Source organism: Phascolarctos cinereus, unplaced genomic scaffold, assembly GCF_003287225.1.
Source record: "Phascolarctos cinereus isolate Bilbo 61053 unplaced genomic scaffold, phaCin_HiC Scaffold_5;HRSCAF=322, whole genome shotgun sequence".
NCBI lineage: Eukaryota > Metazoa > Chordata > Mammalia > Diprotodontia > Phascolarctidae > Phascolarctos > Phascolarctos cinereus.
Window position 1 is genome coordinate 85,653,819 of NW_027555958.1, and position 14,960 is coordinate 85,668,778.

The 14,960-nt window shown below is 41.1% G+C and overlaps 1 protein-coding gene across 1 annotated transcript in view; it reads left to right on the forward strand.

The window, feature by feature from the left end:
• Positions 1-6,454: 6,454 nt before the first annotated feature.
• PDE10A (phosphodiesterase 10A) overlaps positions 6,455-14,960 on the forward strand; it is a 394,215-nt gene continuing 385,709 nt past the window's right edge. The window contains exon 1 of the mRNA XM_078155052.1: positions 6,455-7,928. Within this exon, the coding sequence (XP_078011178.1) occupies positions 6,926-7,928 (1,003 nt within the window). The 5' untranslated portion in view covers positions 6,455-6,925. The remainder of the gene's footprint in view (positions 7,929-14,960) is intronic.

The following is a 14,960-nucleotide window of genomic DNA, read 5'->3' on the forward strand; positions in this document are numbered from 1 at the left end:
ATACAATGTATTCTTTTAGTGTCTGAAACAAAATACTTCAAGAATTTTCTTCTGACCGCTATTATTTCACTTTCTGTAAAAAATGGAACACTATCATGCAGTAGCTTTAGTATTATAAATTAACATGAGAAACTGACAATTTTTAAGTTCCCTACAAATTATAAAACTATAACTTAACTGAAAAAAATCAAAACTAATTTGGTGTTTGCAGCATAGGAGAAAATACAAGAAAGTTATTGAAATTATTTATTAGTATTTAGCCACAAATCTGGGCAAGTTTTAGTTTTTTGGTTTTGTTTGAATTTCTTTTTCCTCCCTTCAAAATTCTCCCATAATGCTTCCTTTTGCTATTTAATAACATATTAAGACAAATACTGTCTTAATTTGTGATATAGTTAAAGAACTCATAGATTATTGAGATCTTTAACATGGGAGATTATTTCAAATGGATGTTATTTGGAATTAGTGAAAATAAATTAAATTTCTATAACAAAAGATCTGGGAATATTGGCATAGTGGAGAGAGTTGTTTTTATTCATGTGATGATATTTTAAACATGTTTTCCTCCCCCAGTAATAATGACTTTGTAATATCCCACTCCTCTCTTCCCCTCTCCCCAATGTTTCTTGTTATGTTTGAATAAAACAACACTACAGGCATCTGATTTACAATTTTAATCCAAAAACTTTCTGAAATTAACACTGGATCCTCTCTGTTGTAGCTCTTCTCTTTCCCTGGCACTGTCCCCCTCTTTCTTCCTTTCCTTTCCATTTTCCCTTTCCATTCCTCTCTCCAAAATTTGAATCTGTTTTGCTTATGACTATTCCTTTGTCAATCAATGAATCAAACAATAAATATTTATAAAGGGCCTACTATGTGTCTGGCACTGTGCTGTGCTGGAGATACAAAAAAGGGCAAAAGACAGTCCCTGCCCTCAAGAAACTTACAGTTTAATGAGGGAGACAATATGCAAACAAATATATACGAACAAGATAATACACAGGATAATAGGAAATGATTAACTGAGGGTAGGCACTAGAATTAAGAGGGGTTGGGAAAGGCTTTCTGTAAAAGATGGGGTTTTAGTTGGCATTTAAAGGAAGCCAGAGAGGTCAGTAACTGGAGTAGAGGAGGAAGAATGGTCCAGGCATAGGAAAAAATCCAGAGGAAAAAAGTCCTCTTTTAATTCTATTGTCCCCTCCCTCATCTCTTGTCCCTCTTCTTTCCTTTTGAGTTTACCAAAATGTGTGTGTGTGTGTGTGTGTGTGTGTGTGTGTGTGTGTGTGTGTGTAATTGGGTTCAATTTTCCTTGATCCAGTTCATATGAAAGTGAGGTTCATGGGATGTCTATTCTCCCTACCCCTTCTTTCTTTGTGACTATATGGTCTTTATTTCCTGTACTTCTCTTATTCAATAGTTATTTCTTTCTGCTTTTTCCACCTCCCATTTTTGTCTTCTCCTAAGAAAGACCAAAGCCACCTCCATCCTCTGTCATTTTTACCTTTCTCTGTGACCCTTAAAAATGTTAGGGTTCTCAGTAGACATTTGATTCTTACCCCCTATTAACATGTAGATAATTCATCCCCACACATTAAATGGAATGACCAGTTAATAAAAGAAAAAAAAATTAATATGAAGATGGCTCTTTAGGAGAGAGAGCCATACATGGGAAAGGAAATTTGGGTGATGTAAAAACTGAACATATCAATAAAATTTTATTATAAAAATAGCATTGGAAATTTATAGGCATCTAAAATATAGAAGCTGTCTAAGATTTTCTGTTCTGTATGGTTAGTCAGTTAATTAACAAGAACATATTGATTGCCTATAATTTGCAAATCACTATACAAACTGAGGTAGAGGTGGGTGGAATCTGACCTTGAGGAACTTAGGTTGGCAGCACAAAACATTCATAAATGAAAAAAAGTGAACAAAGTTACAAAGAAACATGTAAACATATACAGGTAGTAAAGTACAGATGAAATTAATAAGTGCTAAGAAGATGCTGAACAAAATGGTGACTGAGCTGGCAAGGAGATATTTGAAGAAAGAGCTGCTTGTGGAGAGGTCAGCTTGTGGCCAGGTATAGACAGATTAAATGGTATTAGAGGAGGGCATTGGAAGATAAAGACTGGTACAAATCATTTGTGTTCTGGTAGAGAACAGTAGCTTGTGCTTGAATGAGCAGTGGTTTCTTCACTTTGACGAACTCCAGTGTGGGAACTGTCTTTCTCTACGCCTTATTGAGTCCCAAAGAGTTGCCTGAGACATATAAAGGTTAAGTGACTTAACCAGGGTCACAGAGCCAGTAAGATCAGAATCAGGATTTGAACTCAGGCCTTCCTGAGTCCAAGCCCAGAACTCTACCCACAATTCCACAAAAGGAGGGGGAAGTGTAGAAGATGATGATAATAGGGTAATTACTTCATCTCTGTTATAGAGGGGAGTTATGAAGGACTTGGTCTAGAATACTACCTCTGACATTTACCAGCTGGCTAATGCTGGGGAAATCATCTAATCTCTGTCAGTTTCAGTTTCCTCACCTGTAAAATGGAGTTAATAACTACACCTCTCTCACAGAGTTGTGAAGATCAAATGAGGTAGTGTATATAAAGTGCTTTGCAAACATTAAAGAACTAGATAAAAACCATCTTTTATTATAAAGCCAACTGCCTCAGGTATCAAGTTGGCAGATGACAGTTCATTTGTTTATTAAGTTGTGGAATTTGACATTTGAAGATCCTCTTTTTACTAAATATCAAACAAATACCAAAACCTACTGGACCTACCAATAAATTCCTGGTTTTGTATATATACGTGTGTGTATGTATATGTATATGTAATAGATTATATATGCATATATAGTAGACATATATGCATATGTATATAATAGATTACAATTTCTTTCAAAAAAGGTACAGAAAGCCTTTTTCTTTAGTCATAGACTATTCATAATTGTTGACTTCCTATATATCTTCTTTTTTACCATGTGGGACCAGGGTGGGATTACTATCAGTTACAAAGAGGAACACAGTCATTAAAAATAAGCACCCTAGATGAAATGTACAAACTATTCTACCCTTGAAAATCTGTAAAAGATACCATCATTCGTAGATGTGCATATTTATGAAATAGCTCATAAAATAAATATTGGCAAGTCAACAAGGAGTGTGGGTGGTAAATCTCTTTTAGGGGCAAGCTATGAGGGGCACTATGTGGTTGTGATACATAGAGGATCTTTTACCTAATATTAAAAATGTTTCATGGATTCAAGGAAAAAGATTTTAAATGTCTACACTTTGTTAGACTTTAAAGATTTGGAACACAGAAACTTTAAAAGTAGTCAGTAAATGGTTTCATCTATTTATAAACTATTATGCATAACATGTAAATAGATGCTAAAATGTTATTAGTATTTGATATAAGAAAAAAACAAACTAGGTAAGTGCAGAACAATGCTTAGGATTAAAAATGTTATAAACTTGTGCTTAAATTGGCTTTATATAATTAAGTAGTATTTCTACTAGAGACCTATTTTTTGGTTTTTGTTATTGTGAAAAGATGACTTTGTGTGTGTGTGTGTGTGTGTGTGTGTGTGTGTGTGTGTGTGAGTGTGTGTGTGTGTTTCTGTAATATCAGACATCTGGGGGGAGGAGTTGGAGAGGAAAGATGAGAAAATAATTTGGATTATTTTACTGGCATTCACAAACCTCTTAGAATTCTTTTGGTTTTTAAATTTATGATGTAGGCCAAGATATTTTCTCAAATGACTATGATAGAGAATAAACCATTTATTTTAAATGACCAGTGAAACTGAGTGGATAATTTTCCTTTAAATTTTCCCCATGTCTTTGAAGTTAAGATGTAGATCTAATCTACAAATATTCATTCTTATACCCTGCCTAGCTCACAGGGTTGTTGTGAAGAACGAAGTTGTCTCCCACAGTATAGAGGAAAGTGCTTTGAAATCCTTAAGGTGTAAGTGTAAGTTTAATAGGTTATCAAGGATTGCTCAACTCAAACTTAACTGTGAGCTGATGATATTATTTTGACCGATCAGTTTCAGTGAAAGACTTCTTGTAAGAACTCCTGTACTAATTGCCACTTAATCTATTGATGACTAGCCTAATTAACGTAACTCAGGTTTGGAGCCATCAGTGTGTTAGTGACAAAACTTTCTCTCCTTTCTTGATGTTATATATCACTTTAGAAAAATCAAAAGAAAAGCAGTGGGCCCACGAGAAAACATTCGGAGGGTGTTGCAACACCGGGACGCATCGGGGTGAGTGAAAAAGTACGCCTTTACGTTTGTGTGCATGCAAATTAGATCGTAAATATATCCTGGTTTCATTCTCCATTCCCCATCTTATTTACACAAAGAAATTTGGTTTCTAACAGTTGACAGAACACTTAACAAAATCTTCTTGAGAGTCATTAAAACCGTCCCCAGGATTGTTTGCGTTGTCATTCTCTACAGTCACTTTTGATTCGCCTGGAAAACCAGTCCATCTGGAGAAAAAAAAAGATAATTTATCGCCAGTCGGCTGATAAAATAAAGGGTTAATTAGGATACTAAAAGTTGCTTGTTGATTTACCGTGATCTCCTGTGTAGGTGAGAACAAATATGTAATCTGCTGTCCCACCCCAGATTAAAAAGAAATCTGCTTTACATCAGTTTGGTTCTGTAACTTCTTTCAACTGGAAACCTCCTTTTTGACCCCAGATGCCCTGAAAGATGTTTGAAAGCCACAGAGAAACTTTTAATGTAAAGAAGAGAGGCAGAGACCACCTGGAGAAACACATATTTTTTAAAAAAATATTGTGGCTCTCACCTTTTCCGACGGATATACTTCCTGCTCATCCCCAGGCTTTAGAGAAGCGCCGGGGTAGGAGTCTTAACTATCAGAATAATTAAAAAGAACAAGTTGAAGGATTTGTTTAGCCTGGGATGCCAAGCGCTGGAGGAAAAGCCAGGAGAGGGTAGGGAAGGGACCATTTCCTGATAGGTAGTAGTTTTTCCTTCTCGGAAAAAAAATGTAAATGTCACTCTAAAATGTCCTTCCTGTAACGTAAAAGGTCACTGGCACTGTTTTCTTTCCAGGAGAGTTTAGGAATTTTGACCTCACGATTGATGGGATTGACATCCGTTAAAAGATAAATTCTAAGGACCACTGGGAAGACAAGAAAAGAAAACCACACCACTGGATCATTCATGGAAAGAAAGACCTAGGATATCAAACTCGAGCCATTTAGAGCAGATGCAGAAATTTAAAAAAAACAAACTACTATAGAGAGTAGGTGGGAGTGGGGAAAGGATACACGGATTAGGACTGCATCATTCCTCAAATAAAAACACCGGAGAATTGGAGAAAAAGCAAGTTTAGGTCAGGACAGGGGGAGCCGTTTGTCAGTCGGGTAGCTTAACTTCAGGCACATGGCTTACTTTTTGTGACCGGTTTGTTCTCCAAACCACTTTAGGTGCGAATACTCTAACTGGACTAAAAGGTGAGCACAGGGGACTACCGTAGCTGAGGGGACAAGTCCGTTCAACCCTACATCTCAAGCCTTTTCTAATCTTATCCTTCCCTAGCAGTTCACTGGACATTAATACCTGTCGGACTCGCGGTTCGGACATTAATACCTGTCGGACTCGCGGTTCTCTCTACTAAACTATCTCAAACTCCCGGATCTTTCTGCGTTCTAAACCTGTTGTGCGTTCACCATCCGACGCGTCTCGATCCTGTGGCGGTTGGTTTGGCTTCATTGCCAACTTAGAAGAGGCGGGCGAAAGCTAGCTTTAGCTCTGCTTCCTTTGTATTTTGTGCCCTAAGACCCCTTGACTTTGTTTTAATTTTATCTGTCCAATGAATTCTCCGTTTCGATTTCACAAACCCACAGGTAAGATGCGAAGGGCCATTAGGCTTAAGCAAGTAATTTTCTTTTTAAAGTTGGGATTTGGGGGAAAAAATGAAATGCAAATGATTTTTAAAAGTTGGGAGTTGGAAAAAAAGTGTGATTTGAACTTGTGGGTCTGTTTTAATCACAAGTTTTTGATTTCATTCGAGTCACAAATATTTCGTGCAATCCTCACTGCTGGGCTTGCACTTAAGGGGGCTGCTTTGAGACGGTAGGTTGGGAGAAAGGATGCTGTTCAGCAGCTCACAGAGGGAGTTGCTGCACCACTGTCTGGTTCAGAATTCAGAAAAGATTTAGCATCTGTGTGTTCCCCGTGTCCCCCCTCCCCCATGTGTTCACTGCCCCCAAGGACACACATCACTTCTACGATTGAGCTTTACAGGTAATGATTTGGCCTGCTTCTATCCTTTTTTCCCTCTCCCCCCCCCTTTTTAAAATGTGTTTCTACTCTCTCTCTGTTCTGTGTGTGCTTTGGGTACATATAATGAGAAGGGAGGAGGAGGAAGCTTGAGAAGCAATTGCTCCGCCAGTGGGCGTTTTCTGGCTGCTGCCGGAGCGTCCATGGGAGGCACTGCAGTGATTTTATCCGCTGCTTTTGAGCATCCATCGAACAACATATATATCAGAGAGCATAGAAAACACACAGAGCCCATAGGTATACTCGCTCCCCCTCCCCCAACCTCCACAACTGGAGAAGAGGAGTCCTTGTTCCATTCGGGAGCCACTGCTGGACCAGCCCCGACAGACATCATCATGTCTGTCCCTTCCACCTAGAGAGGGGGATGAAAATGTGAAGATTTTACTGGGCGGGGAACCGAAGACAGGAGAGGGGGAGAGGCACCCCCTCCCCCAAACCTTTCGCAGTGGTTAGCCTGGAAAGCTCCTAGCGGGGAGGGGAGCATAGACGGAGAGAGGCGCCTGGCTGCGTCCCTGGCTTTTCGCTCCCCCACCTCGCGGCGTCTCTAGCAAACGTCCTGCCTCGAACTACCGCGAAAAAGGGAGGAGGGTCATGTCCAACCCCGAGAAGCAGCTTTTATCCCGCCCCCAGGCCCCTCTGTCTGCAGACGGGAAAAGGCTCAGATCCGGCCACTACCGACTGCACTCGGATCTCGGCGGCGGCGGCGGCAACGGCCAGGGCGGGGACGGTTCTAGCGCTCCGAAGGTTGGGAACGCCCGCGGTTTCCCCTTGCTTCTGGCCCGCGCAGACCTGGGCACAGATTGTCCGGGCCCCGGCGCCGCTTGCTTCTCTTCGTGCGGTACTCGCGGCGGCGGCGGCGGCTGCAGCAGTCGTAACGGCAGCGGGGTCGTCCCTCGATCTCCTTTCTCCGTTCCCTCTTCCTCCTCCCCCTTTCCGTCCTCTTCTCCATCTTCCTTTTACTTCTTGCCGCCCCCGCCTCCCCCTCCTCCTCCTCCTCTTCTCCCCTCCTCGTCTTGCTTTCACCTCCCAGCGGGTCTCCAAGGAAGGGAGGCAGCAGCAGCAGTAGCAGCAGCAAGAGGAGGAGGAGGACGTAGAGGAGGAGGAGATGTTGGAGGAGGAGGAGGAAGAGGAGAAGAAACAGCTCCCTTGATCGTCCACCCGAGCAATAGTAGTAGCAGTAGCAGCAGCAGCGGCAGTGGCAGCGGCAGCAGGAGGCGGCGGCTGTTTTTCTCTCCTCCTTCCCTCCAGGGTTTACTGCTCCCAGTCGGCCCCCGGCTGCAGCAGCAGCAGCCGCCACCACCACCGCAGCCACCTCGGCTTCTCCTTTCCTCAGCCTCCTGCAGCCTGTGGTCCTACAATTTCCTCGGCGCTGCAGGCGCTGCCGGCGCCGGCGGTGGGGTCGGAGGCGGCGACCGGGGTTACACCAGCAGCAGCCGCAGCAAAATTCAGCGGCGGCAGCAGCGGCAGCAACCGCCTAGAGGCTCCTTCTTCTTCGCTGCCTCCTCCCCCTTGTCACTAGGGTCAGACATGGAAGATGGATCTTCTAGAAATGCAAGCTGCTTTAGAAGGTTTACGGAGTGTTTCTTGAACCCGAGTAAGTGGCTTTATGCTTTCTTTATTCGCCTTACCCCTGCCCCACCCCCCTAATTCTTGGGAGGATGGGGGGAAGGGTTATACTGGTGGAAGTTGAGGGTTGGATGCAAGTAGAGGGAGAGAAGGTAGTTCATTTTGGAGGGGTAGGGGTTTTATTCCACGTGCAATTTGGCAAAGAGGCAGTGTGATGGTTTTTTTTTTTAAATCTAGTTTGCTTTTGGGAGAGGAGATGAGAGCACAAAAATATGGAGTGTGAATGAAAGGGGCTTCGTGAATGTGTCGAAAGGTTTTTTTTTTTTTTACGCCTGTGTGTGTGTATACTGTATATGCATGCGTCTGAGAGAGGCGGGAGAACTGTAGGTAATTTGTCATGGAAAAGAAAATACTGTCCAATTCTTGCGTTGAGGTCCCAGAGGTTTTTTTTTTCTGACGAGGTCTACCTGGCACGTACCCCTCAAGTTGCTCCGATTAAGCGCAGCGCCAGACAGAAAGCCCATTTTTCGTTCTCTGGGCTTGGGACTGACTTGTCCAAAGTCAGAGGTTCTTTATGCCACTTTGGAGGCCAGGGGGCGGGGGGCTTGGCTTCTCCAATAGTGGAAGAGAACAAGTCAGGGGCGCCACTGACACCTCCCACCACCACCCTCTGCTCTGGGCATGCGGAAAAGGGCATTAATTAGCTTGTTGCAGGAGAACTCTACCACCAAACCCAAGACAAATACACACTTAGTTTTTGAACGATCTTTTGATTTAATCATCGCTGCTGCCACTACGGCCGGCGTCGGGTGCCTGTGACTTTAATTCAAGCTCTCTTTGCCCGCTAGGAAACAAGTGTTTGCACCTGACTGTTTTTCGGGGCATGAGGGAGTCGGAGTTTCCTAGGGTCTTGTACTCTCTTTTGGGGTCTATGACTCTGATCTCTGTGCCTCATTGCAGAACCCTTTTCTGTTAGATTTAGGGAATTTAATTGGTGCACAGGTTCTCGGTAGGGGATAATAAGTGAAGCAACAATAATCTCCATGTCTGGGAGGTGAGAAAGACAATCCGCAGTCATATACTGCTGGATTTAGGCTTCCTGACAGCTGGCATCTTCCTTCATCAGGTGCTTTTTTCCGGGGAAGCTGGCCTGGGCTGGGGAGAGGGCAGCGTCAGGAAATTGGTAAGGGGAACTCAGCTGGGGGATCTCCACCAAAGTTAAGAGAAAAAAAGTGGAGACTCCCCGAGAAGGGAGGAGGTAGGTCCCTGGGGGGAGGGCTCCAAAGCTAGAGAAAAGGGGAGCTTTTGCTAAGTGTCAGAAGAGTAAATTTGAAGAAAGAAGGAAGTGGGGCAGGACTCCCTGAGAGGGAGGGCATGGGTTAGCAGGAGGTGAAATGGACTCAAGAGGCAAAGGGATGTTGCCCTATGTGGCCCAGAATTTCAGAGACTGCACGTTAGACTACCACTGCAGGAAATACTTGGGACGGGGAGAATACTGCTCTTTGCAGAAGTCTATTGCTTTCCCAAGGAGTTCTCCACGACCCTCCAAGCCAACCTTCAATTTCACCATCGTTCTTTCAGGGCCTATAGACTCTGCAATTTGGTATCCTTTTGGGGAATCGCATCTCACTGTTTACCAGTTTGGGAAAACTTCCCTATTGGGTTTCGTGGCATACTGACTTGCTTAAGCGTGTTCTGGAGTCCACTTTTCCAGTTCAGAAGTTTTCTTTTTTCAATATGCTCTTTATGCTCAATGCTTTGTTGGGAGAGCCCTGAGTAGCATTTGGTCTGCAGGGCCCAAAGAATCAAAAGGAGCTTTTAGGGAATTTTGTTCCTGGGTGGTTGAGTTGTAAGCTAGGGATGTGGGGAAAAGTCACCTATCTTGTAGCTGCTTTTTGCAGAAACAAATTGCTTGGTAAAAAGGCAGCAGTTTCTTGCTGAAGGGCTTTCCTTTGCTGGGTTTCAAGTCAGCCAGGCACCCTGTTGGGTATCTTGGATATGTTTTGTCTGTTAGCTGTCCATTGACCAGTAAATAAGAAATATTGTTTAATACCTCTAATCCTTACCCCCAGTCTTGTCCCAGAACAGCCCCACCAGTGGATAATTCCTGTTACAGGTGTCACTCTATTGCTACAGATTTCAGAAAGTGAGAAGAGGGAGAAAAGGGAGTGAGTGAGAGATTTGGTTTCAATGCCTTATTCATTCTTTTCACTACATCTGCAGAGTAGGGAAAAAAAAAAGATGCCCTACAGAGAGTAGTCGGAACACATTTGGTCATTACATCCTCATGCACCTTAGACTTGGCAGCCCACACCCAGCATGTAGGTCATGTAGGATCCCAGATTTAGAGTTGGAGGAAGACCTTAGAGGTCTTGGGGTCTAGCCCCTTCATTTTACAGATAAAGGAAACTGAGGTCCAGACTAGCTTCATAAACTAGTTAGTACCTTAAGCAGGATTTGAATTCTGTGCTTTGTGAATTCAGGCTGAGTAAATACTCCATTCACTGTTCTATACTGCTTCTCATGAGGTGCTTTCTCAGAGTGCAAAGTGGAAAGCTCCCTTATTTGTCTTCAAACAGAAAGCAAGGCTCAGCAGGTAGATTTAACGATTCTTTTGAGTTTACTTGTGAATTTCCTTGTTCCTTCAGCTTTTCTAGAAGGAGCTGGGAAATTCACTGACAGAATTTGGTTGGGGGAATAGTATATTGGATAAATAATAAGTAATGGTACTTGAAAATACCTTTAACTGCAAAAATGAGAAGGGAGAAAAAATTGTGAGGAGGGGAGACAAGGGTGAACCATTTAATGTCAGGTGTCTTGGATCGCTAGAGGCAAACCTTAAGAATTCCAGTTTGGGAGGAAGAAAGATTATAGGCAGTACCTTTGCTACCAATTGCCCTTATAGGGGAAAAGCTAGAGTTTAAGGTGTGGTGGAGGAGAGGCTCACCATTTGATATTTCCTAGGTCTTTATCACCAATTATAATACCCTTAGATGGGGAAACTTTGAGTGCTATGGAATTAAGGGGCTGAAAATTTTCCTTGGATTGCTATAAGAATAGAAAGGTCTTATTTTCATTCTTCCTTTTTCACCATCTGAAGAGGTCACAAGAACTACAGCACCAAGTACTTTAGATTGATTTATCAGTGCTAAAAGCATATAAATGCAACCAATTTTTACCCTGGTCATGTTTGCCAAGGTGAAGCACTTATTAGATTTATATGTTGTAATGCCCTAATTTTTCAAATACTAATTTTCTTATAATGAATTGCAGAAGTTAAAAACAAAACAATGAAGACAGAAAATTTCCTGGAAGAAAAAAAATCCAGTTGTATGAGAGTTCCGTGAAAATCACAGTCCAAAAAAAGGATAGCATGATAGCATCCTATGGATTTATCCACCACTTCTGTGATCAAGACATTCATTAGAGTTTTAGATTATTGACAATTACAGTGGATAAAATCAGTTCTATTGAAGGGAAATGAAGTTTGCAAAAGGCACAGTAGCTAATTTTAGATGAGATGGATTTTGGTGAAAGATTGTTAAAGATTATTGTTTAAGTATTGTTAATTGTACCTACTTGTTCAGTCCTATCTGAAAGAATGCAGAATTAGTCATTATTAAAGAACGTCCTATTACTTCAGAAAAGGGATCATAGATTTTGAACTGGAAAGAACCTAAGAGGTCACCCAGTCAGGTTCCTTATTGTATCTGCACAAAACCTGATCTGATTCCCCCCATTGCTAATGCCTTCCCCTCTAGTCCACTCCTCTGAATTATTATTAATCTACTTGGTACTTACTCACTTATGTTCATGTTATTTTCTCAACACTGGTGAAAAACTCCTCCAAGGCCAGGGCATAGTTGTCTTTGTATCTCTGCTTCCAGGGACATAGTGCTAGTCCCTTAATAAATACTTGTGGAATGAATTTTACTGGTAAAGAAATTGAGTCCCAGAAAGGTTAAGTGGTTTGTCCCTGAACACACTGGTATGTTGGAGAGCCAGAATTTGAAGTTAGGTGGTGCCTGAATAGAGCCCTTGGACCTAGAGTCAAAACACTTAACAGCTGCAGGTCCCTATGCAAATCACTTAACCACACCCTGCGTTTCCTCATTGGTAAGCGGAGATAATAAAAGCACCTACTTCCGTGTTGTGAGGATAAAATGAGATAATATTTTAAAAAAGTGCTTTGCAAACTTGAAAGTTACACACACACACACACACACACACACACACACACCACACGCACACGCACGCACGCACACACACACACACACACACTCTCTCTCTCTCTCTCTCTCTCTCTCTCTCTCTCTCTCTCTCTCTCTCTCTCTCTCTCTCTCTCTCTCTCGCTATTATCATTGAACACAGGACCTGTAACTCCAGACCTAGATGTACCACATTTCCTCCTATTTTATACATATTCATATAATTAGAAAACAGATGATTTATCTGTATATGTAAACATGTGCTTATATTTACACATACTATAATCCATCCATTCATTTACATATATCTGAACACATACATATATGTAGATGGATTATATATGTAAATATATGTGTATATGCGCACACACACATATATAAACATATAGATTATGGATTATACTTGGTGTATCCTTGTCAGAACTCAAAAGAAAAAAGGGGACTTTGTAGTGATTCCTGGAGGTACTCTTTTGGGTTAAATGCCAAGTTCTGAATTCAGAATCTCTAAAGACCTGTGCTTGAATCCCGTTTTTGACACTTAGTACCTGTGTGATCCTCTGTAAGTCACTTGGCTTCCCTGACCTTCAGTCTGTTCATTTTTTCATTTGTGTCCGATTCTTTGTGACCCCATTGTGCACTCTCGAGTGTGTGTGTGTGTGTGTGTGTGTGTGTGTGTGTGTGTGTGTGTTGGCAAAGATACTGGAGTGATTTGCCATTTGCTTCTCCAGCTCATTTTATAGATGAGGAAACTGAGGCAAATAGGATTAAGTGACTTGCCCAGGGTCACACAGCTAGTAAGCATCTGAGGGCAGATTTGAATTTAGGAAGAAGATAAGTCTTCCAGGTCCAACACTCTATCTACTTCACCACTAGCTGCTACTTTACTTTAAAATGGAGATAATAAAAACTATTAAGAACTACTGGGAAGGATCCCCTTCAGGCTCAGATGAAATAATGTATGTAAAGTACTTTGTAAACCTTGGAATACTATATAAACGTCAGTGATTATGAATAAATTAATTAGAGATGTGCTCTTTTAAGTCCTCAAAAAGGTTATTTTCAATTCTGTACCTTTTACTTTTCTCTTCCTTTCATAAATTATCAGTCCTAAACTATTCAATTCCACTTGCTGGTTCACCAGTTTTGCTGTGATGTCCTGGAATGACCTCTACTAGTGATATCACATCTACAGCAGAAAATTCTGAGAACATCCAGTAGACCCGAAAAGGGTTCACCAAGAATACTTTTCAGTATTTTATTTCATAAATTCTTTCATGTCTTGAGATTTAAGAAGACAGTAAATGCGTCAGTATTGGATAATTGAAATTTTTGTTCTTCATTAGTATCATTGTCTCATTTCTTTTCATTAGTCTTCATTAGTCTCATCCTCTCCTCCAGGAATGGGTAATTATCCTAATGACTTGAGGTTCTTTGTTTATTTTTATCTGTTCACCAGGGTTTGTTGGGTTGCCAAAATGTGTTGGGGGTTTTTATTGGGTTGGTTGGCATTTAATAGTGTCATGAAATGTAGATAAGAATCTTATGCTTTTGTGGAACTGATAAGAGGAAAAATGTTTTAACTTTGTTCTTTAAAAAATTTTCCATTTGACTTTTTTTCAACTCATTTTAAACCACTGTCTTAATGCGTTATTTTGATGATTCAAGTGATGTTGCAGTCTCTTGGAATTATTTTTCTAATTGACTTTAAAAACATGCAACATTGAGAAAGAGGTTGCAAATATGTTCATAATGATTTCAATATATTTAATTTGGGGAAAGCTAACTTAAATATTCCACATACTTAAGTGAGATTTAGAAGCTACTTGGTGGCATGAACTTTTTAAAAAATTTTTTATTTTTACCATGGTGCCTGGCACATAGAAGGTGCTTAATAAATTCTTGCTGATTGGCTAAATCCTTATCCTTAGATGTGCTTCTGACAACTGTTCTTTTAAGCCCCTTTCGTTTTAAGAAACAGGTAACTTGTTTTATCAGTTTCTTTCTCAGCTGTACTGTTAGGCACAGTTTTATCTAAGACATTTGTATTGCAGTGTGTGTGGGTATTTTCTACTATATTCTTTCTAGATAGTTGAGAGGATTAAAATGATACCTTTCGGGCTCAGGTGTGGCAAACCTTTTATTCTCTGTCATTTAAAAAAGAAAGAGAAGGAGAAGAAAGAGGAAAGAAGGAAGGAAGGAAGCACCTTTGAATGAATTCTGGATTCCAAAAGAACTTTTAAACTTAAGTTATCACACATGATCTGTTTGTTGATTCTTTTGTGAGTGTGAAATTTCTCTCTGTTCAATCTCATTTCCTTCTTTACAACTGTCTAATTCTAGTAAGTTGTGATAAAAAGGCTGTTGTGTCCAAGTTACTGTGTTTATTAATGGGGAGGAGTTAGATTTTAAAAAATTGTTTTGAAAATAATTGTTTTGTTTTCCATATTTTTGTCCGAGTGTTAGGGGTACAAAAATCCATATGTCCTATAGGGAACAAATATTTCATCTCTATGTTGAATCCTTTAATCTACACATTCAAGTACTTGCCTCTCAAAAGGGTGGTTTGAAATTCAGTCCTTGTACTGAAGCAGATGGTCCATGTTGATCATGCTTGTGGTCTTCATGCGTGAGTTTATTATGCCCTCTGTGATTTCACCTGTTTCCAGGTCGTGGCCTTCCAGTAGCTCAGCCTCCAACTTGTCTTCTGGCTCTCCTTCTCAGAACTCCCTTTCTTAGGACAGCAGATTGAAAGCGACCAAACTGGCATTCCTTCGTGCTTCCCAGCTCTTGGAGCAGAGGAGATCCTCTCAGGACTGATCTAGATAGTTCACTCCGTCGCTTGGCCTGTTCAT